The sequence below is a fragment of the Pelophylax lessonae genome, assembly GCF_965119305.1.
Source record: "Pelophylax lessonae genome assembly, chromosome: 6".
Lineage (NCBI taxonomy): Eukaryota > Metazoa > Chordata > Amphibia > Anura > Ranidae > Pelophylax > Pelophylax lessonae.
The window spans coordinates 36,636,527-36,660,331 of record NC_138773.1 but is presented as its reverse complement, the minus strand read 5'-3'; the positions used below and the strand labels follow the sequence as shown (position 1 = coordinate 36,660,331).

At 44.8% G+C, this 23,805-nt stretch overlaps 3 protein-coding genes across 3 annotated transcripts in view; all 3 read left to right on the top strand.

The window, feature by feature from the left end:
* The window catches only part of LOC309557660 (uncharacterized protein), a gene marked incomplete at its 3' end in the record, with an annotated part of 135,583 nt that extends 129,789 nt beyond the window's left edge, over nt 1–5,794 (top strand). Inside the window, exon 4 of the mRNA XM_082260449.1 lies at nt 4,222–5,794. Within this exon, the coding sequence (XP_082116575.1) occupies nt 4,222–5,794 (1,573 nt within the window). The remainder of the gene's footprint in view (nt 1–4,221) is intronic.
* The window catches only part of LOC309558141 (E3 ubiquitin-protein ligase TRIM39-like), a gene marked incomplete at its 5' end in the record, with an annotated part of 91,699 nt that overhangs the window by 30,289 nt on the left and 37,605 nt on the right, over nt 1–23,805 (top strand). The gene's annotated exons all lie outside the window — the stretch shown is intronic.
* LOC309558146 (E3 ubiquitin-protein ligase TRIM39-like) lies at nt 17,553–19,151 on the top strand (the record flags this gene model as incomplete). The annotated part of the gene is made up of 1 exon (XM_082261148.1): nt 17,553–19,151. One exon carries the CDS (start codon nt 17,553–17,555, stop codon nt 19,149–19,151), a length of 1,599 nt encoding a protein of 532 aa, XP_082117274.1.

The following is a 23,805-nucleotide window of genomic DNA, read 5'->3' as shown; positions in this document are numbered from 1 at the left end:
TCACTGCAATTCTGCCCGCGATCCGGAATCATTGAAAATCGCGGGACGCCTGTGCAATGCCCCTGATTTGCAATGGCACCCCAAACGCTGTGCGTTGTTGCCGCAATTTCCACCTGCCAAATTGCGGTAACATCGCACAAACAGAATCGCGGGACGCATGACGCACAGAAGAAGCTCCTGTACCTTTTTGGGCCTCGTTCGTCCCGCGATTCTGTTTGCGCGTTGTTACCGCGATTCGGCAGGCGGAAATCGCGGCAACATCGCACAGCGTTTGGGGTGCCATTGCAAATCACGGGCATCACACAGGTGTCCCGCGATTTGCAATGATTCGGGATCACGGGCAGAATCGCAGTCCAATGCCCACGATCTGCTATGCCCACATGTGAATGTAGCCTAAGTGATTCCAGGAGGTTTCTCACTCAGCATGGTTACCATTCAGAGAACACCCTGTATATTGTTAATGAATACAAGGCATTTTCTGATTGGATGGTATGCTGCTTCTCCACATTGTCCAATGAGAGAACGCTTAGCTTTCGTTTAGAAAATGTGAAGTGTTCTCTGAATGGTGCCTTTGCTGAGTGAGTGACCTCCTGTGTCTAGTAAGCAGCAGGGCAACCTCTCATCACAGATCTGAGCAGTAGGGGGGATTATCATTGCATGTGGGAATTAGGGATTTCTTAGGAACACTCCCTGTGCACGTCCACTGTAACACTAATAGGACCACAATTATGATAGGAGAGGAGGGAAGCCAGCAGCACTTATAGCGGAGGGGGCGCAAGAAGGGGGGGAGCTCAGGGAGTAGGGGAATCGGCACACCTGGCAAGCCTATGTCTGGATCAATATAAGTATGCAAAATATCCATACCAAAACTCCAGCTTAAAGCGGAGTTCCACCCAAAAGTGGAACCTCCGCTTTTAATAGTCCTAACCCCCTGACATTTGGCATGTCATTTTTTTAGGGGGGGAGCGGGTACCTAGTTTTGACAGGTACCCGCTCCCACTTCCGCTTGGAGCGCCGCGGCGCCCTGAGCGGAAGTTCTCCTCTCCCCCTCCGTCCCTGCAATCTTCTGGGACATGTCAGAGGTCCCAGAAGATTGCCGGCCAATCACGACGCATAGCGCAACTCGCGCATGCGCAGTGCGTACCCGGCTGTGAAGCCGCAAACTGTCACAGCCGGGTGCCCACATCAGTGATGCCGGCGCCGCAAAGCAGAGAGGGAGAAGACGGCGGATCACTGGACCGTGGGACAGGTGAGTGTGCGGTTAAGGCCCGTACACACGTACCGATCGTCGGCATACAAACGTCGGTGGACGAAGGATCTGCCGATTGTACGCGTGTTAGTATGGTGCCTCCGACAGATGTCTGCGCACAATCCGCGGACAAAAGTCTTTCGTGCAAACATGAAAATATTTGTATGCCGACACCAGAACGGACGATTGTTCGCCTGTCAGTACACAATTCGGCCGACAGACCGCAGATTTGCAAGACTGGGCATGCTCAGAAAATAGAAAACACAGGGAAAGTTAACCATTACATGACATCACTTCTGCAGTCGGCGGACAAAATTCTTGTGCTGTCCTTGTGCTGTCTTTGCACTTTTCAGCAGACACCGACATCCCGGGGAGAAAAGAGGAACATTTGTAAGCCGACCATCGGTACGTGTGTACGGGGCTTTAGGCTGGAACTCCACTTTAAGGCCTCATGCACACTGGACGTTATCAAAACATCAGTGGAAAGCTGTAGCTGTAGAAGGAGTTTTTTTGCAGTAGCGTTTTTGAGCATTTTTTATCTGTTTTTAGCTTTTTTTTCAGCTGTAGCATTTTTTTGCTTTTATTATAACAAAACTATATTCCCACAGAAGCTTATGGCTCAAAAATGTTGATAAATGAAGAATAGCCGCGTCTTTCAGGGTTTTTTTGGCGTTTGCAAGATTTTTTTTTAGCTTTTATCAGAATTGGAGCGTTTTTACAGCTGAAAAATGCCTCCTAAAATCCACTAGTTTTCAGGTTTTTTTTTTTCCAGCCAGAAAACGCCCCTGCCAAAAACTGCTGATAACAACCTGTGTGTGCATGGACACATAGGATAACATGCTGGGGAGTATACTGGCCCCAAAAACAGCCGCTGTAAAAATGTCCAGTGTGTGTGAGGCCTTAAAATAAAGATCCTTATCCTTGTGTTAAGGCGGTAGTAATCTGCATCAAAAAAAAAAAAAATGGGCCTGGGTAGTTTAATGCCCGTACACACGTGCAGATTATCTGAAGACTTTTGTCTGCAGACTTACCAAAACCATATAATATGAGGTCAAACCTAAACACTTTCAATTTGTATGCAATCCGGCAGGCCCTTGCACTACATAGAAAAGGTAAGTCTGCAGACAAAAGTCTTCAGATAATCTGCACGTGTGTATGGGGCATAAGTCCTAATGTGCTAGTATGCATCTCATATTAGCACGTGACAGACTTACCTGAAAACGAAGCCCTCCAGCAGCGCGCTGTCACCGCCGTAGGCGCTCCCATCTTCACCCTGTCTTCTCTCCAGGTTTGCAGGCTTTGGCTATGTGAGTGGCCGAGCCGGTGAATCACTCCCGCACATGCATGCAGGACTTGCTGTTTATGGCATGGCTCTGAAGGAACGACACAGGTATGCTTTTCCTTCAGACTGCATGCGCTGGTGACGTCACCGGCTGCATCCAAAGAAAATTTCTTCCTAAGGCCCCTTTCACGCAGGGAGTCTGTCGGCGGACTCAGTTTTTCTCAGCTGAGCAGGCAGATGGCAGCTGTGTCTCCGCGCTGTGTGCGGAGACACAGCTGTCAGGTCCTGCTGTTCTCTATGGGGGAATCGGATGGGAACGTACAGTCTGTCCGTTCTCATCCGATCCACTGGACGGATGGAAAATAGGGTTTCCATCTGTCCAGACTTGTCGGATCGGATGTCAACGGATATGTCTCCGCTGACATCCGATGCCCCATAGAGATACATGAGGCATCTGTTCAGATCCGCCAAAAAACCGAACAGGCGGATCTTGGTTGTGTGAAAGGGGCCTAACGGGGCACAATTTAGGAGATATATACAGTACCTAAAGGTAACCCTTATTATAGGCTTCCCTATAGAGAAACATCATACATAGGAGTTTACTTCCACTTAAAAGCTTTGTGATCTGGGGAGGGATCCACTGTTGGAATGAATACCAATTCCATCTAGTTTGTGTCAGAGAACGGATCTCCTCCATTTTTTGGTCTTGTAGCAGAGGGTCTGGCAGGAATCCTGGAAAAGTCTTCTTTGGGATTTGGACATCTCCCTGCTCCTTTCTTCCACCTTTCTAGACCTCTGATCTTCCATCCACTCCAGGTTTTCCTCTTCTCCCTTTCAGCCAATTTAGACTCACCTGCACCCAGTCGCAGTTCTGCATCCTTGGTAGCAGACAGGTCTGGTCTGTTGGAGATTAAGGTTGGTAAAAACTGAAAAACTTTGTCTGTGGAGGGTGATAGCATTGCTGATGTGAAGTAAGAGCCAAAAAACGGCTGTTATCTAGTAATCAAAGGTTGCACCTCCCATGGAGCATTACACCCAACCTAAAGTCAGTTTTTTTTTTTTATCACATGGAAAAATATTTCTCATCTACACTATTGAAAACTAAGAATGATGCCTCGTACACACGCACCGATTATTGGCCGGGAATTTTCGGCCAACGTCCGATCGGCCGATTTTTGGCTTGTCAGAATGATGCTTCCAACAACCGACTCCGATTTTTCGGCCGAAAAAAATCTGGTGTGCAGGCTATAAAATTTTTGTTGGCCGTCAACACAACGGCCGATTTTCCGTCAGTCAGTACAGATTTCGGCAGACAAAAATCTGATGAGCAAGACTGGGCATGCTCAGAGTAGAAAAAACACACGGAAAGTAAACCAGCACATGACATCACTTCTGAAGTAGATTTTTGTTGGCCGAGAAAATTCGTGTGCAGTCTAGGCACATTCCAACCAACAAAACACCACTCTGGACAAAAGTCGGACGATCGGTCGGCCGATAATCGTTGCGTGTGTACGAGGCATGAGTTATAGAAAAGTAGCTTTTCCTCTGTATGTTTATTTAGAATCCTCATTAACAGACAATAGGTACAAATCACTTTCTGTTGATTCTTTCTGTCCTCTGTAGGGGGTAACTCGTAAAGCTTCATTATGAAAACAGATTATTAGTTTGGTTTCCTCTTCCTTGTTCCCAGAATGGCATTGGCTTCTTTAGGAGACGAGCTGAGCTGCTCCATCTGCCTGAACCTTTATACGGAGCCGGTGTCACTGGGATGTGGACACATCTTCTGCCGGGAATGTATTGTGACTGTTTTGGATAGACAGCGGGGGTCTGGAGCTTATTCCTGTCCGGAGTGCAGAGAGGAGTATGTAGAACATCCAGTGATGGAGAAGAGGAGGAAGCTGTGTAACATTGTGGACAACTTCAGGTCTACCCAACAAAAGGAGGAGAAAAGTGAGATCCTCTGTACGTATTGTGTGGAATCTCCAGTGGGAGCTGTCAAGACTTGTCTGCAGTGTGAGACTTCTATGTGTGATAAACACCTGACAGCCCACAACAGGGCAGTGGACCATGTGTTGGTGGAACCCACCTCGTCCTTCAGTAGTATAAAATGCTCCATCCACAAGGAACTTCTGAAGTATTTCTGTTCAAAGGATGCCGTCTGCCTGTGTGCGTCTTGCTGTCTGGTGGGGGAACATAAAGGACATGAGGTGGAACTTCTAGAAGAGGCTTTGGATAAGAAGAAGGAGAAACTGAGAGATGTTCTAGAAAAGATGACTATAAAGAAAAAGACAACTGAGCAGAAAATTCAGAACCTACACGACCAAGAGAGAAAAGCACAAGAAAAAGTATACGATGCGAAGAAGAGAGTCACTGCCCTGTTTGAGGATATCAGGAGACAGCTGGAGGTCCAGGAACAGAGAGTCCTGAATGAGATCTCCAGGCAGGTAGATGAGGTCTCATTGTCAGTCACTCATCTCATCAAACAGTTGGAGATACAGAAGGATGAGCTGTCCAGGCAAATTGATCACATTGAGAAGTTGTGTAACATGACCGACCCAATAACTGTCCTACAGGATCAGAAATCAGACATAGGTGACCAGAATGTGGAAGAATCTTCTGTTCATGATCTGGATGATTTTTTGATCTCCCTTGTGTTGCACAGATCTATAACTGATCTTATCATTAATATTCAATTAAAAACCAGCTTCTATGCGCAGGATACAAATGATCTGCTACTTGATGCAAAAACTGCCCATACGTTTGTGGCTTTATCCGATGACCTGAGAACCGCATCTGACACTGAAACACGCATAATTAAACCAAAATTACCACAGAGATTTGCGTTATACAATCAGGTGATGAGTAGGGAGAGTTTTTCCCATGGGAGACATTACTGGGAAGTAGAGATTGGTGACTGTGGGGAATGGGATGTGGGTGTTTGCTATCCCAGTATAAAGAGATATGGAGAGGAGTCTGGTATTGGGAATAATAATAAGTCCTGGAGTTTTGGGATACGTGAACTTGAATATTCATGTGAACATGACTCTCAGTTACAGGAGTTGAACCTGGAGTCCCCTGTGCAGAGATTGGGAATATATTTGGATTATGAAGGTGGCCGTCTGTCCTTCTACCAGCTGAGTGACCCCATCAGACACCTCCACACCTTCACCGCCACCTTCATCGAACCCCTCCATGCTGCCTTATATGTGAATAAGGGAGCCTGGGTAAAGCTTGTATGTCCGGTGATTTCTATAAAACCATAATTTACAACCTATTTTTCTATAACACAGCTGCTCTAATATATAGACCAGTCTAAGGAGCGCTCTTGTGCAGGAAGTACTACAATATTAAAATTGGGATCTAGCTGCTGCTATGAGTACATTTACTGGTTGCAAGTATTACCCCCGTTAGTGAACACGAAGTTATACATACATCAAATACTCATAAGTTTCCTACAAAGTCCTCTTTAACTGAGTAGATTAGATCAATCTGCCATTGGTAGTGCTGCACCCACACTGTGGGGTTATTATTATTATTATAACGGGTTTATTAAGGCCAACAGTTTGCGCAGCACTTTACAATATGAGGGAAGCCAATAAAGTTACAGTACAATTCAATAAAGGAGGAATCCGAGGGCCCTGCTCATTAGAGCTTACAATCTAGAAGGAAGGGTCAAGTGAAACAGAAGGCAATAACTGTGGGGGATAAGCTGATGGAGAAAATGGAAGTACGGTTGTTAGGTGTGTGTAGAAGGGTTTTCAGGGATCGTCTAAAAGCTAATAGAGTTATACAACCTTACACACAGTTTAAATTGGTAAACAGTCCACCATGCGTGAGTATAGTAAGTCTCTATATGCATGGCATCCATGGAGCAGTACTCAAAGGAAAATCCATGATGCCTGTCACCTACACCACCATGAGTAAGTCCCACTCACCAGATGTAGGTAAGTAAAAAGCATATACTGATATCACTCTTGTGATCTCTCCACTGGTGGATCGTCTACCATTCCAGGTATTATTATACACATGGTCACAATTGCCAAAAAACAAAGCACAGCTCCATAGTATAATCCCGTTCAGGTACTTTTTTTTTTTTTTTTAGGCAGACCCCCCCCTTAAAACACACTTGCAAGCATTGAGGAATAATAAGCTCAAATCACATCAGATTGTTGTCAGTTTACCCCCTGATATCACCCCACTTTGTTACAAACTCCGTGGCGGTGCCCGCCACCTCCAGCAGACGCTACTTCCAGTTGCCAAATGATCCCGCTCTGATGCGTTTCGTCATGTCAGACAACATCGTAATAGGGAGGGTCTGCCTAATAAAGTTACCTGAACAGGATTACACTATGGAGCTGTTCTTTGTTTTTTGGCAATTGTGACAGCGTGTGTAATAATACTCAGAAGTGTAGGTGATCCACCCGTGGAGAGATCACAGAAGTGATACCATCAGTATATGCTTTTTACTTACCTACATCTGGTGAGTGCTGTGTTTTAAGGGGAGCGGGACTCGCTTGTGGTGGTGTTGGTGACAGCCATCATGGATTTTCGCTTGAGTACTGCTCCATGGATGTTATGCATTTACAGACTAACTAAACTCATGCATGGTGGACTGTTTTCTAATTTTAATTTCTCGCTAATTGAGTGTAAGGTTGCATAACCCCACAGCGTGGGTGCAACACTACCAATGGCAGAGTGATCTAATTTAACTTGGTGTTAACTAGCAGAGCGCTGCTTACATTTTTATTAATATTTTTTTTCCTACAATTTATCATCAATAAAAGTAATAAAGAGAGTGAAATCATCTTAGATATAGTAACAGCTGGTGCAATTAAAGGATCGCTATATTAGAAATGAAACGGTTCTTCAAAGAGATCCTGACAACAATCAGAATGATAAAAGAGCTAGCAGAAGGGAATATGAACACCTATATCCAAGCTTTCTAGGACCATAAAGAGGGACACCTTTTAGGACATGTATGTAGGAAAAGGGCACACCCCTTGCCACACTCCCTATACAAAGACCATACAAAATTAATATGACAAAAATGATTGGTTAAACTTACTAACCAAAGCTGGCCTTACACCTGTAGAATTTCTTCAGATCATTCAGATGAGAAAGTATAAAACATCTTCAACCATTTGAATGTATTTTCATGGACTTGACTAATTTCAAGTGACTTCTTTTTTTTTTTTGCGTACCATGTCAATATCTTGATATTCATAGAAGGAATGTTCTGCTTCTGGATTAAGATCTAGAAACTGCCTAGGCCACTCCAGGAACTTAACGTGCTTCTTCTTGAGCCATTCCTTTTTTGCCTTGGCCGTGTGTTTTCGGTCATTGTCATACTGGAATACCCATCCACGACCCATTTTCAATGCCCTAGCTGACGGAAGGAGGTTCTCACCCAAGAGGATAGAAAAAGAGAGCAGCGCCATCTGAGTGTGGTAAAACGATTTATTGGTACACACAGTAATAGTGACTCACAGGAAGATTGTGGAGATGCACCAAGAAGTAATGTTGTTCCTCTGCTCTGTGGAGTGGCGTGTAGGTGTGCAGCTTCAGGTCCCTGGCTGTATCGGTGGGTTCTGGCACTTCTGGATCTCCGGAGCTTCTGTCTCACTCGATGTTGTCAAGTGCGGTTAGAGCAGGGGAATGCACGCATTTGGAGCATGCGTGCTCCTTCATCAGGCATACTCTCACCCAAGATTTGATGGTTAATGGCCCCGTCCATTGTCCCTTTGATGCGGTGAAGTTGCCCTGTCTCCTTTAGTAGAAAAACACCCCCAAAGCATAATGTTTCCACCTCCACGTTTGATGGTGAGGATGGTGTTCTTGGGGTCATAGGCAGCATTACTCCTCCTCCAAACACGGTGAGTTGAGTTGATGCTAAAGAGCTTGATTTTGATCTAATCTGACCACAACTCTTTCACCCAGTTCTCTAAATCATTCATGCGTTCATTAGCAAACTTCAGACAGGCCTGTACATGTGCATGTTCTGAGCAGGGGGACCTTGCGGTCGCTGCAGATTTTCAGTCCTACACGGTGCAGTGTGTTACCAATTGTTTTCCTGTTGACTATGGTCCCAGCTGCCTTGAGATCATTGACAAGATTCTCCCGTGTAGTTCTGGGCTGATTCCTCACCATTCTCATTATCATTGAAAGTCCTCGAGGTGAGATCTTGCATGGAGCCCCAGACTAAGGGAGATTGACAGTTTCATTTGTGTTTCTTCCATTTGCTAATAATCGCACCACCTGTTGTCACCCTCTCACCAAGCTGCTTGGCGATGGTCTTGTAGCCCATTTCAGCCCCTGACATCCTTGGACAGGTCTTTGGTCATGGCCATGGTGGAGTGATTGGTTGATTGCTTCTGTGGATAGGTGTCTCTTTTTATACAGGTAATAAGCTAAGATTAGGAGCACTCCTTTTAGGAGAGTGCTCCTAATCTTAGTTCCTTACCTGTATAGAATACCTGAGAGCCAAAAATCATCTTGCTCATTGAAAAGGGATCAAATAAATATTTCACACAATAAAATGCAAATCAATTTATAATTTCTTTGAAATGCGTTTTTCTGGATATTTTTGTTGTTGTTCTGTCTCTCACTGTTAAAATAAACCGACCATTAAAATTATAGACGGATCATTTCTTTGTCAGTGGGCAAATGTACAAAATCGGCAGGGGATCAAATACTTTTTTCGCTCACTGTATATATACAGTATATGTGTGTGATATATATGCTAAAAAGAAACGTATGGGGATCGTCTAGGCGGATTGGATCAGAGGGCAGCCAAGTGTAATCGGAGAGCAGAATCTGTTTAAACTTGACTGCCCATAGAGCAGACCAGGCTTTTTCCACACGGACCTGTGATCCTCCCGCTCTGCTCTGACAAGCAGGTGATCAGTGGACAGATCTCTCACTGAGGGCAACCGAGTCTGCTCCATGCCAAAGGAGCCTAAAGGAGTTTGTAATGTGTGGTGGGCTTAAAGTGGTAGTTAACTCTCCCCCACAACTTTATCACATTTAAAATCAGCATAAATAAGACTAATGATCACTGCATAAAGATGTCTCCTCACTTGCTCAGTCTTGTAATCTGTTCTTTCTAATGGTGTCACCGGCGCATGCGCATCTCTCCCCTGATTTTCGGCACGATCTGTGTGCCGTCAGTCCACTGACAAGTATGCCGCGTATGCAGACTTGTATAAAGTACTCGAAATTTCTACTTGAGTAAAAGTACAAGTGCTCGATCAAAAAATTACTTGAGTAGAAGTGGAAGTGCTCGCAGAAAAAGTTACTTAAGTAGAAGTACTAAAGTATTCAACATTTTTTTTACTTAAGTATTGCAAGTAGTTTTTTCAAAAAATTTGCTACTTAAGTACTAAAAGTAAAAAGTACCAGTAGTTTTGAAAAAAAATTTCTACTCAAGTACTGAAAGTAGAAGTACAAGTACTGTGTTATGTAGTTATTAAAGAAAGAAGTCAAAAGTATGAACATCATATTGTTTTTTATTATTTCAAATGATTTATTCAAATGATTAACCAGTGTTTGTTAGTAGTTTCTTGATGCACTTTAAGCGCTGTAGCACCATTTATTTGTTTGTTTCATATTTTCTTTTTATTGGAAAGATTTGGTATAGCAGCTTTTATTATACACAGCCTTTATTTTCGTATGCGCTGATTTACAAATGACATTATACACATTTTTTTGAGCTTTATGCAACCTGCCATCTACTGTTCTGGCAGTGGTAATTTTTTTAAAAGTAACGAGTAACTATGCAGCACAAAAAAAAAATACTTGAGTAGAAGTATCGAAATCATCGAAAAAATGTAGTGAAGTAAAAGTAGAAGTAGGAGAAAAAAATTCTACTCTAGGAAAGTACAGATACCGCATTTCGGTACTTAAGTACAGTACTTAAGTAGTTCTACTTCGTTACTATACATCTCTGCGCGTATGTTATTTCCGCTCTCTGCGGCACTGCGCTCATAAACCGCCAGACTACTGTTTCATTCACAAGTTTCAGCTACACCCTAGGTGGCCGTGTGACGTCACATGGGTGTACATCTGGGCAGAGGGTGGCATACTATAGTGGGGATCAGCTACAGCATCAGTGAACGTTATTAGAACGAGGCTTGGCTAAGAAATGATCGCACATGCACGAGATTACAGCTAGGGCTACATGAAAGGGGGGGCGGGGGGAGTCTTCTGAAATGCAGACCCGGAAAACAATATCTAAGATGGTGCCAGCTTATCCCTGGAGGCACCGATTTTCAAAGAAGTGAGTAACACGCGATTGGGGATTGATTATAAAGGATAATGTTTGTTAATAGCTTAATAAAATGGACTAGATGGAAAAACAGAATCAGAGTTGGAGAGTTTACTACCGCTTTAAGTGTGTATTTCTCTTTTAAAGGATGAGTCTAGCCTAACACTAAAATCCCTGCATATATATATCTCCACGATCTAACACTAACCTATCTAGCCCTGTAAAGAAGAAAGCAGTATACTTACCCCTCCCCCAATCATGTCGGTGTCCCTCTCTGATAAAAACAAAACCAAAGAAATTCCCAGCTTAACTTACCGACCAGCCTGCAACCAACCATATTATCCTGTCTAACAGTATGTGTCCGAGGCGTAACTAGAACCTTCAGGGCCCCGGTGCAAGAAACCATAAAGGGCCCCCTTGCCGGGGCCCTTCCCTTCAAGCCTGGGGCTCTTCCCACTGATCCTGGGGCCCTTTACTCTTTTTGCGGGGCTCCTTATTACGGTGGGACCCTTTCACAAGTTCTGCAGTGGGCCCCCTTTCTGCCATCTTGGGGCCTCCCCACGGTGGTAGAAATCCAGGGCCCTGTCGCAAGTGTGACCTTTGCGATCCTGGAAGTTCACCCACTGGTGTCAGTAGTTTTTATTTTTTGGTATTTTAATTGTATTACTTTTTATAATTTTACTTTATTTTTTTACCATGTCACTGACTATGGCTCTGTCCATTCAGAAAAGGAAGGAGCCGGTAAATTACATAATTACTGACCCCTTCCTGGTTCTCTATTGTGACACATCCCCTGCAGCAGCCGGGAGGAGAGGGGAGGGAGCACAGTGAGGGGCAGCGCAGTGGGGGGGGGGGGAACCAGGGGAGCATACAGGGGCCCAGAGACAGCAGAACACAAGTGAACTGGATAGGAGGAGTGGCGGAGGCAGCATACAGAGGGACCAATCTCCTCCATGTCGCTCCTTGTAATGACAGCCAAGCAGCTTCTCAGCCGCATCGTTTGTCATCACAAGACAGCCGACCTTCGACTATGGACGCCGGTACCGGGATGATGCTTCTAGCTGCAGGCATCACTCCGGTACAAACACTTACCCGAAATATTGGCAATATCGGTAACCTCAGGGGCCGATTCCGATATATTGGGCAAAGTGCATATCGGCGCTCGATATATCGGTGTTGCGATAATTGGTCGATTCCCTACACCACAGTAGACATAGGAAAACATTTATATGTCACAGATGAATACTTGCAGTTTTATTGTGCAATATAATTACAGTTGTGCTCATAAGTTTACATACCCTGGCAGAATTTATGATTTCTTGGCCATTTTTCCAAGAAAATGAATGATAACACAAAAACTTTTCTTTCACTCATGGTTAGTGTTTGGCTAAAGCCATTTATTATCAGTCAGCTGTGTTTACTCTTTTTAAATCATAATGACAACAGAAATCCTGATAAAAAAGTTTACATACCCTGGTGATTTTGGCCTGATAACATGCACACAAGTTTACACAAAGGGGTTTGAATGGTTATTAAAGGTAACCATCCTCACCTGTGATCTGTTTGCTTGTAATTAGTGTGTGTGTGTATAAAAGGTCAATGAGTTTCTGGACTCCTGACAGACCCTTACATCTTTCATCCAGTGCTGCACTGAAGCTTCTGGATTCTGAGTCATGGGGAAAGCAAAATAATTGTCAAAGGATCTGCGGGAAAAGGTAGTTGAACTATATAAAACAGGAAAGGGATATAAAGAGATATCCAAGGATTTAAGAATGCCAATCAGCAGTGTTCAAACTCTAATCAAGAAGTGGAAAATGAGGGGTTCTGTTGAAGCCAAACCACGGTCAGGTAGACCAACAAAAATTTCAGCCACAACTGCCAGGAAAATTGTTTGGGATGCAAAGAAAAACCCACAAATAACTGCAGGTGAAATACAGGACTCTCTGAAAACATGTGGTGTGGCTGTTTCAAGATGCACAATAAGGAGGCACTTGAAAGATTGGCTGCATGGTTGAGTCGCCAGAAGAAAACCATTACTACACAAATGCCACAAAGCATCCTGCTTACAATACACCAAACAGCACAGAAACAAGCCTCAAACCTTCTGGCACAGTCATTTGGAGTGATTAGACCAAAATTTAGCTTTTTGGCCACAACCATAAACGCTACATTTGGAGAGGAGTCAACAAGGCCTATGATGAAAGGTACACCATTCCTACTGTGAAACATGGAGGTTGATCGCTGATGTTTTGGGGGTGTGTGAGCTACAAAGGCACAGGAAATTTGGTCAGAATTGATGGCAAGATGAATGCAGTATGTTATCAAAAAAATACTGGGGGAAAATTTGCATTCATCAGCCCAGAAGCTGTGCATGGGACGTACTTGGACTTTCCAACATGACAATGATCCTAAACACAAGGCCAAGTGGACCTATCAATGGCTACAGCAGAATAAAGTGAAGGTTCTGGAGTGGCCATCTCAGTCTCCTGACCTCTATATCATTGAGCCAATCTGGGGAGATCTCAAATGTGCAGTTAATGCAAGACAGCCCATGAATTTACAGGAACTGGAGGCTTTTTGCCAGGAAGAATGGACAGCTTTACCATCTGAGAAGATAAAGAGCCTCATCCACAAATACCACAAAAGACTTCAAGCTGTCATTGATGTTAAAGGGGGCAATACACGGTATTAACAACTGGGGTGTGTAAACTTTTGATCAGGGTCATTTGGGTAGTTTCTGTTGCGATTATTATTTTAAAAAGAGTAAACACAGTTGATTAGTAAATGGCTTCAGCCAAACACTAACCGTGAGTGGAAGAAAAGTTTTTTGTGTTATCATTCATATTCTCGGAAAAATGGCCAAGAAATCATAAATTCTTCCAGGGTATGTAAACCTATGAGCACAATTGTAAATGTTCTCTTTGGTCTCCTATGGTGTGCTGGTGATACCTCCTCCATACTTTGTTTATGCACTTCCACACCGGGCCTTTTCTGGCATTTTTCTTTTTTTACATGCAACAATCAGTATATTTTGCTAGAAAATTTCTTAGAACTCACAACATATATTTTTTTTCTAAAGTCGAAGCCCTAGAGCAGTGATGGCAAACCTTGGCACCCCAGATGCTTTTGGAACTACATTTCCCATGATGCTCATGCACTCCTGTGTTACCATAGCTGAGAATAGAGCTGCATGATTCTGGTTAAAATGAGAATCCCAATTTTCTTTGCTTAGAATAAAGATCACGATTCTCTCATAATTCTTAAAAACTTTTTTTATTTTAAAGATTTACAACCCCTGAACATTAGGTTATCAAACAAGATGGCAAAAAATAAGACATAATACTCTTTGCTTCAATCAAATTTAAAGAAATGTAATGAAAAATTATGTAATGTGTAACGATAGAAAAAATTACCATTAAGTTATATTAGGTCAGTAAACTGAGCACTAAAGTTCTGGCTACAGCTGCCCTAAAAAAGGATTGTAAGACCTCAAGATCTGGGAGCTGCTAGAGAGGGGTTGCCCATCTGGTGGTGAAGGTACTGTAAACAGCAGCAGGTTAGCTGCAAGGCAGAGACAACAGGGGTCAGTGATGCTTAGCTGGAGGGATGAATGTCCAGTGGGCAGGCTAGGATAACACCGCTGATGGAGGTGCTGTGGATGGTGGTAGGTCCACCATGAGGTGGTGGGGGTCAGTGATGCCCAGTTGGAGAGGTGGGTGTCCGGTCAGAAGGCTAAACTGACACAGTTGGTGGAGGTGCTGTGAGTGGCGGCAGGTCCACCACAAGATGGTGGGGGTCAGTGATGCCTAGCTGGAGGGATGGATGTCCAGTCGGCAGGCTGGGATAACACCGCTGATGGAGGTGCTGTGGATGGCGGTAGGTCCACCACGAGGTGGTGAGGGTCAGTGATGCTCAGTTGGAGAGGTGGGTGTCCGGTCAGCAGGCTAAAGTGAAACAGCTGGTGGAGGTGCTGTGAATGGCAGCAGGTCCGCCAACGAGGTGGTGGGGGTCAGTGATGCCTACCTGTAGGGATGGATGTCCAGTCGGCATGCTGTGATAACACCGCTGCTGAGGGAGGTGCTGTAGATGGCGGCTGGTTCACCACAGGGTGGTGGGGGTCAGTGATGCTCAGTTGGAAAGGTGGGTGCCCAGTCAGCAGGCTGAAGTGACACAGCTGGTGGAGGTGCTGTGAATGGCAGCAGGTCCGACAAGAGGTGAAGGTGGCAAGGGTCCATGGTGACCAGCTGGCGGGATGTGGCAAAAGGATGGATCTCCTATCAACAGGCTGGGATGGTGAAGCTGATTCCAAAACTGATGTCCGGGAATGTGCCGGGACTCGAGCCGGGGCCCCAAGGTTGCGAAACATACATGTTCCAAGAGGAGAACGTGGATGGTGTGGGGCCCTGGCTACGTGTTTCAGGGCAACAAGGACTACCCCTTTGTCAAAAAAGATAATGGTTTTAACTCTTCAAATAAATGTGAGTGCAATTTTTTTATACATCCCTGCATTTGCTTGTTAAATTATAGCGGCACTTAGATGGTGGCACTTCCCATACCCTCCTTTTTAGAAAAGTGACCTCTGCTTCTTACTGCAGCTCCCGGTGTACGGCTCTCACTCCCAGCCGGGCTGCGAGTTGGGGCATGACGTCATGTGTGTGCCCTGCCCCCCCCTGCTCCTCACTGCTGCTCCTGGCTCTAACTCCCAGCCGGCCGCAAATTGGGGCATGACATCACGTGCGCCCCGCCCCCCTGCTGCTCACGGCTCCTGGCTCTCACACATTGCGGTATATCTCATATTTATCTCCTGACTCCTGCCCCAAAGGTATGTGGGGCACATTTTAAAAGGAATTGCTGATGAAAATAATTTATAAAACTGTTGGGCATATTTTGTTAAGGGGCACACTGATGGGCACATTTTTTCAGAGTGCCCCATAAAATAAAATGTGCCCATCACAGTGCCTCTTAACATAAAAAGTGCCCATAAGCATGCTACTTATTTTTGTTAAGGGTCACGCTGATGGGCACATTTTATGTTAAGAGCAACCCTGATGGGCACGTTTTGTTGTGCCCATCAGCGTGCCTCTTAACGAAAAATGTGCCCATCAGAGTGTCCCCTAACATAAAATATGCCACAGCGTGCCCCTTATTTTATGTTAAGGATCACGCTGATGGGCATATTTTGTTCTGCCCATCAGAGTGCCCATAACATAAAATGTGCAGATCAGCGTAATCCTTAACATAAAATAAGGGTCACGCTGATGGGCAAATTTTATGCTAAGGGGCACGCTGATGGGCATATTTATGCTGTGGGACACACTGATGGGCATATTTTATGTTAAGGGGCACTCTGATGGGCACATTTATGCTATTGGACACACTGATGGGCATATTTTATGTTAAGGGGGCACACTGATGGGCACAATTTATGTTAAGGGGCACACTGATGGGGACAACTGATGTAAGGGGGAACTCTGATGGGAATGCCTGACGTAAGGTGGCACTGTGATGGGGACACCTGATGTAAAGGAGCACTGTGATGGGGACACCTGATGTAAAGGACGCCGACACATGGCTCCGCAGTGTGGGCTTTTTTTAATTTGTCCACTGCTGACAACAATGTTGCCATCTGCAGCCTTTGCAGTCAACGCAATCATTAGAAGGACAGACAGTGTAATCTGTCACAAAGACCGTGAGCGCCGAACAGTCTGTTGTTTACCGGGCGCTCCGGTTCGGCACATCGGGGACACCTGATGTAAAGGAGTACTGTCATGGGGACACCTGATGTAAGGGGGCACTCTGACGGGAATGCCTGACGTAAGGTGGCACTGTCATGGGGACACCTTATGTAAAGGAGTACTGTGATGGGCACAGACTTGAGATTCAGAGAAGGAAAATTTTAGCGACCGGACCTCCTTGAATTTTAATTCAATACCCCTGCTCTATGTCGTTTATAAATAAATTAAAGAAGATTGGTACCAGGACAGATTCTTGGGGGATCCCACTTTCCACACCCGACCAATCTCAGTACTCCCTATTTATCACCACCCTCTGGACTCGCCCCTGGGGCCAGTTTTCAATACAGGTATTTACCCTATAGTCCATACCTACAATACCTACGTACCTTAGTTTGTACAGTAAGCGTTTGTGGTGAACTGTGTCAAATGCCTTTGCAAAGTTCAGATACACCACATCCACAGGCCTTCCTTTATCTAGATGGCAGCTCACTTCTTCATAGAAGATGAAAAGATTGGTCTGGCAAGAAAAAATTTTCATAAATCCATGCTGATTACTACTAATAATACCGTTGAAAATACGTTTTCATTGAGGATTGTTATTTTCTAAATGGTGTCTATTATAAGAGTCCAATGAAAATCAAAACAAATTACAATCACATGGTTAAAATAAAGATCCTTATCCTTGTGTTAAATCTTTGTAAATTGAGCCAAATGCCTTGGATAGGGAGGGATCCACTGTTAGATTGAATACCATTCTATCTAGTTTGTGTTCACAACACACAGAGAACGGATCTCTTCCATTTATTTGGTCTATGTCTCTTATCACAGCTTCAAAAAATGATGGAACAATAGAAAATTGAGAATGAATCACAGATAGGTGGCTTACTCTTTACATATAGATATTCCTTTCACAAACAATACATAAAAACAGCTTGCTTTAGGTTCTTTCTGTCTGTAAGGGTTAACTTGTAAAGCATCCGCCCTCATTATACAAACAGATTTTTAGTTTCGTTTCTTCCCAACATGGCGTCTGCTGCTCTAGATGACGAGCTGAGCTGCTCCATCTGCCTGAACCTTTATACGGAGCCGGTGTCACTGAGATGTGGACACAACTTCTGCCGGGATTGTATTGTGACTGTTCTGGATACACAGGAGGGGTCCGGAGTTTATTCCTGTCCGGAGTGCAGAGAGGAGTATGTAGAGCGTCCTACTTTGGAGAAGAATAGGAAGCTGTGTAACATTGTGGACAACTTTAGATCTACACAACAAAATGAGGAGAAAAGTGAGATCCTCTGTACGTATTGTGTGGATTCTCCAGTGGCCGCTATCAAGACTTGTCTTCAATGTGAGACTTCTATGTGTAATAAACACCTAACAGCCCACAACAAGACAGTGGACCATGTGTTGATAGAACCTACTTCGTCCTTCAGTAGTAAAAAATGTTCCATACACAAGAAGCTTCTGGAGTATTACTGCTCTGAGGATGCCGTCTGTCTATGTGTGTCCTGCTGTCTCGTGGGGAAACATAAAGGACATGAAGTAGAACTTCTAGAAGAGGCTTTGGAGAAGATGACGGAGAAACTGAGAAATGTTCTGGAAAAGATTGCTATAAAGAAAAAGACAACTGAGCAGAAAATTCTGAATTTACAGGACCATAAAAGAAAAGCACAAGAAAAAGCAGATGATGAGCAGAAGAGAGTTACTGCCCTGTTTGAGGATATCAGGAGACAGCTGGAGGTCCAGGAACAGAGAGTACTGAATGAGATCTCCAGGCAGGTAGAGGAGGTTTCATTGTCAGTCACTGATCTCATCAAACAGTTGGAGATACAGAAGGATGAGCTGACAAGGAAAATTGGTCACATCGAGAAGTTGTGTAACATGACCGACCCACTAACTGTTCTACAAGATCAGGAATCAGATGCTCTAAAACTTGTTCAAGATGAGGACAAAGGTGACCAGAATTTGGAGGAATCTTCTGTTCCTGATCTGGATGATTTTATGATCTCTCTTGTGTTGCACAGATATATAACTGATCTTATCACTAATATGAAATTAAAAACCAAATTCAACACAAAGGATGCAAGCAGTCTGCTCCTGGATGAAAAATCGGCCTATACTCTTGTGGCTATATCCAATGACCTGAGAAAAGCATTTCGCTCTGAAACACAAAAGATTAGACCAGAATTACCACAGAGATTTACATTATACAGTCAGGTGATGAGTAGGGAGAGATTTTCCCATGGGAGACATTACTGGGAAGTAGAGGTTAGTGACTGTGGGGATTGGTATGTGGCTGTTTGCTATCCCAGTATTAATAGAGATGGAGAGGGGTCTGCTATTGGGCGTAATAACAAGTCTTGGTGTTTTGGCTTTACTGAAAATGAATTTACATGTGAACATGACTTTAAAGTACAGGACTTACACCTTGAGTCTCCTGTGCAGAGATTGGGATTATATTTGGATCATAAAAATGGCCGTCTGTCATTTTACCAGCTAAGTGACCCCATCAGACACCTCCACACCTTCACCACCACCTTCACTGAACCCCTCCATGCTATCTTCTATGTGAATAACGGAGCCTGGGTAAAGCTGGTATCTCCAGTGTTTTCTGTAAAACCATAATTTACAACTGTGACGGTGGCGGGTATCAGATCACTGCCCTTCTCACTAACTCGTGACCAAGGACCAGCCAATCTCACACCCTGCCTTCACTTGCGTAACAATGCTACTCTCAGCTGCACCCAGCACATAGATTTTCCAGCTTGCGGGACCAAAATCTAGATGCCAGCAGGCTGAGAGCGATTGTCACCGGGCTAATTAAGCAATTAACCCTTTCACTGCCACCACCGCTACATTATGAGCCCGGCGGACGCTCGTAATTTTAGAAATACCAATTATGACTTTAGAATAATCATCTGTAACATGCGCTGTCACCACAGACAGGAATGTTCAGAGGGTTTATTCTATACAGTAGTTTGCATTAAGAGTTTATGGACAAGATTAACACTTTTCAGAATAAAGTTTAATAATAAAAATGTTAAAATTGGTGCAAATAAAATATTTACAGAAAAAGGTGTTTCAAAGAAATAGGGACATAATTCAGCAATTTAGAAAAATAAGATATAGGATTGAGAAGTAAGAATACTTGCATTTAATGTCATTGGTGTTACCAGAGTTCAGGAGCTGAGCCAGTGTGATCGGTTCTCAAACTTGATAGATGTTCCTTCTTGATGTTACCATGAGAACTGCCAACCCCGTCTGCTTCTCTCTTTTTCTCTGAGACCGCAGGGGGTGTTAACAGATGTCCCTGACTAATAAACACAGTGGCCATGGGCGGCCATAAGGTTTACGACAATACCAAGGAACCTCCCGTATAGGCAGATTTATAACATAATTCATATCTTCCAATATCTACGAGTTGCCTTCTTGAAAGTGATAAATTATTGTGCAGCATTGAATTGTATATCCATAGATACCAAACACCGGCTATCTCAAAGTAACCTCTGACCCGTAAGGGACAAAGTTGGGATCTGGAAGGAGAAGAGCACACAAGATTTCTTCTTGAGCACACATCTGATCAGCAGCACCTGCAGGAAGAGAAGGAACTTTCCTCTACAAGTCTGGATCGCGATGTCTGGCTGACACCTCTGCTGGCTCAGGACTCCAGGGACAGGGGGGGGGGACAGCTCCTCCATTCAGGACTTCTCAGCTCAAGTCGTGACATACATGGCAGTGGCGGCCGGCGCCAGAGGAGACATACAGACACGAGGCAGCGGCTTCACTTACCTGCTCCTGGCTGACACAAGACGTCTCTCGACCACCGAGGGAACCGGGAAGGTGAGTAAGTCAGAGTGACCGACGCACAAACCGCCCCCACGACGACGTCAGACAGGAGTCCTGAATGATTGGTCCAGGCTGGAGTCTGGACCAATCACAGGACTAGAAGTGGGGAGTGTCGGGGCGCATTGCTCTGCGCCCTGATGACACCCAGAACGGCCGCCAATCGGTGCCTCGGCCTGGCAGCACGTGGGATGCCAAACCCCAGGTCCGGCGCCCCTATCGGGCTTTAAAAGGTCATTTTTTTTTTCCCTTTGAAGATGCTGATTGGCCCCTGCGCCCCTATAGACTGGCCGCCACTGTTTGGACTCCCTGAAGTATTACTTGTTGGGGAGGACGTTTAAGTTGGTCACTGTCCCCTAAAGTGGATGTGTGACAACAGGGAGAAAAATGGCCACGTGACAAGATGGTTCCTGGCTCTACAGCCGTTCAAATTTACAGTAGAGCATAGGCCGGGCAAGCTCCAAAACAATGCAGATGCCCTCTCCCGCATGCACTGTATGCTGGGGTCAATTGCTCAATCGCCAGCGCTTGAGCAGAGGGGGAGGATATGTGATGGTATGCGAGGTGAGGTAGTAGATAATCGCTATATTTCACATTGCATACGTTCTGTAGTGAGAGACTGAACCGGAATCCGGCCCAGGTTTTTCCAGCCTCTGTGACAGGCTAGGTTCCGGTCTGGAGATTGTGGGTCACCTCAGTCCATGCTCAGCTGGACTTTAAATGAACAGGAAGAGATCACAGAAATGCTCTGGCCTGAGACTCAGAAGGGAATCTGAGAGAGGAGCTCTTTTTGGACTTTAAACAGAAAAGGTTTGATTTACCATATGTTTTGTGGGAGATGGGGACCAGCCCATGGGCGTCCGCAGGTAGGGGCAAGGGGGGGGAAATGCCCCCCCCGGAATCTCAACTTCCTCTTTAAAGTGGTTGCTAAGCCACTTTATACCATCCTTTCTGGTCTGTTTAATAATCCTGTGTGCCCCTGTGTCTGTGTTTTAAAAAAATAAGGCATTCTTTACCAGTTTTCAGAGTGCCGAGCACCGCTCACATGCCCTGTCGAGTCTCTCCTCTCCCTGTCTGACAGCTGCCTGCAGCGGGTGGGGCCGAGGATTCCTCGTTGTCATCAGTCGGGAGGGGAGGAGAGAGGCAGCGGGTCATGTGAGCAGCGATTGGCGCTCTGAAAACTTGTAAAGAATGGCTTATTTTTATAAAACACAGACACAGGGGCACACAGGATTATTAAACAGACTGCAGACAGGATATGAAACTTTAAATGAAACTACAGCAACAGGAGGGGCACTGACACAGGAGCAGACAGGCAGGAAGGGAGGGGGGAGAGAGAGGACAGAGGAAGACAGGTGAGCTGCGGATGATGGAGGCACGTAAACTGACCACAAAGTCAGGGCTCCGCAGCCATGGTCAGTTTACAGAGGGGAGGACATAGCCAGGCAGGATCAGACAGGTATTTTAGGTGATACGGGGGGGCCAAATTACACAGCATAAGCACTGTGCTGTATAACATGCTTTAAGGGAACAGGATCATTTTTTTTTTTTTTTAGGTAACAAATGCATTAAAAATAAATGCTGCTGTTTGCCTTTTAAAAATAAATACTCAAAATAAGTATAATAATCCCCTTCATGACATTGTTAAAAAGGGGAGCATGGTCGACCCTAAAATGATGCCCCCCCCCCCCCCCAAAAAATGTTCTGTGGACGCCCATGGACCAGCCCCACACAATAGTGAGGAAAATTCCTGTATAGTTTAGCGCCGGACGGCAAGGATTTATTTTACTGTTTTGTTGTTTTTTCATACTTGCAAACCTCTGTTGAATAAAGCTGGCAACCCACCAGACTTTTAAGAAATGACCTGCATGCTGGCCTTATTTTCCTGGAAAAGGTAATCCCTGTGAGCTAATCTCCCATAATAAATAAATATATATATATATATATATATATATATATATATCTCAGTATCTCACAAAAGTGAGTACACCCCTGACATTTTTGTAAATGTTTTAATATATCTTTTTATGTGCAACACTGAAGAAAGGACACTTTGCTACAATGTAAAGTAGTGAGTGTACAGCTTGTATAACAGTGTAAATTGCTGTCCCCTCAGAATAACTCAACACACAGCCATTTATGTCTAAACCGCTGGCAACAAAAGTGAGTACACCCGTAAGTGACAATGTTCAAATTGGGCCCAAAGTGTCAAATATTTTGTGTGGCCACCATTATTTTCCAGCACTGCCTTAACCCTCTTGGGCATGGAGTTCACCAGAGCTTCACAGATTGCCACTGGTGTCCTCTTCCACTCCTCCATGACGACATCACATAGCTGGTGGATGTTAGAGACATTTCGCTCCTCCAGCTTCCATTTGAGGATGCCCCACATATGCTCAATAGGGTTTAGGTCTGGAGACATGCTTGGCCAGTCCATCACCTTTACCCTCAGCTTCTTTAGCAAGGCCGTGGTCATCTTGGAGGTGTGTGTTGGGGTCGATATCATGTTGGAAAACTGCCCTGTGGCCCACTCTCCGAAGGGAGTGGATCATGTTCTGCTTCAGTATGTCACAGTACATGTTGGCATTAATGGTTCCTTCAATGAACTGTAGCTCCCCAGTGCTCGCAGCACTCATGCAGCCCCAGACTGTGACACTCCAACAACCATGCTTGACTGTAGGCAAGACACACTTGTCTTTGTACTCCTCACCTGGTTGGCACAACACTAGCTTGACACCATCTAAGCCAAATACGTTTATCTTGGTCTAATCAGACCACAGGACATGGTTCCAGTAATCCATGTCCTTAGTCTGCTTGTCTTCAGCAAACTGTTTGCGGGCTTTCTTGTGCATCATCTTTAGAAGAGGCTTCCTTCTGGGACGACAGCCATGCAGACCAATTTGATGCAGTGTGCGGTGTATGGTCTGAGCACTGACAGGCTTACCCCCCACCCCTTCAACCTCTGCAGCAATGCTGGCAGCACTCATACGTCTATTTCCCAAAGACAGCCTCTGGATATGACGCTGAGCACGTGCACTCAACTTCTTTGGTTGACCATGACGAGACCTGTTCTGAGTGGATCCTGTCCTGTTAAACCACTGTATGGTCTTGGCCAGTGTGCTGCAGCTCAGTTTCAGGGTCTTGGCAATCTTCTTATAGCCTAGTCCAGTGATGGCGAACCTTGGCACCCCAGATATTTTGGAACTAAATTTCCCATGATGCCCAACTAAAATGCAGAGTGCATGAGCATCATGGGAAATGTTGTTCCAAAACATCTGGGGTGTCAAGGTTTGCCATCACTGGCCTATGCCATTTTTATGTAGAGCAACAATTGTTTTTTTCCAGATCCTTAGAGAGTTCTTTGCCATGAGGTGCCATGTTGAACTTCCAGTGACCAGTATGAGAGAATGAGAGCGATAACACCAAATTTAACACA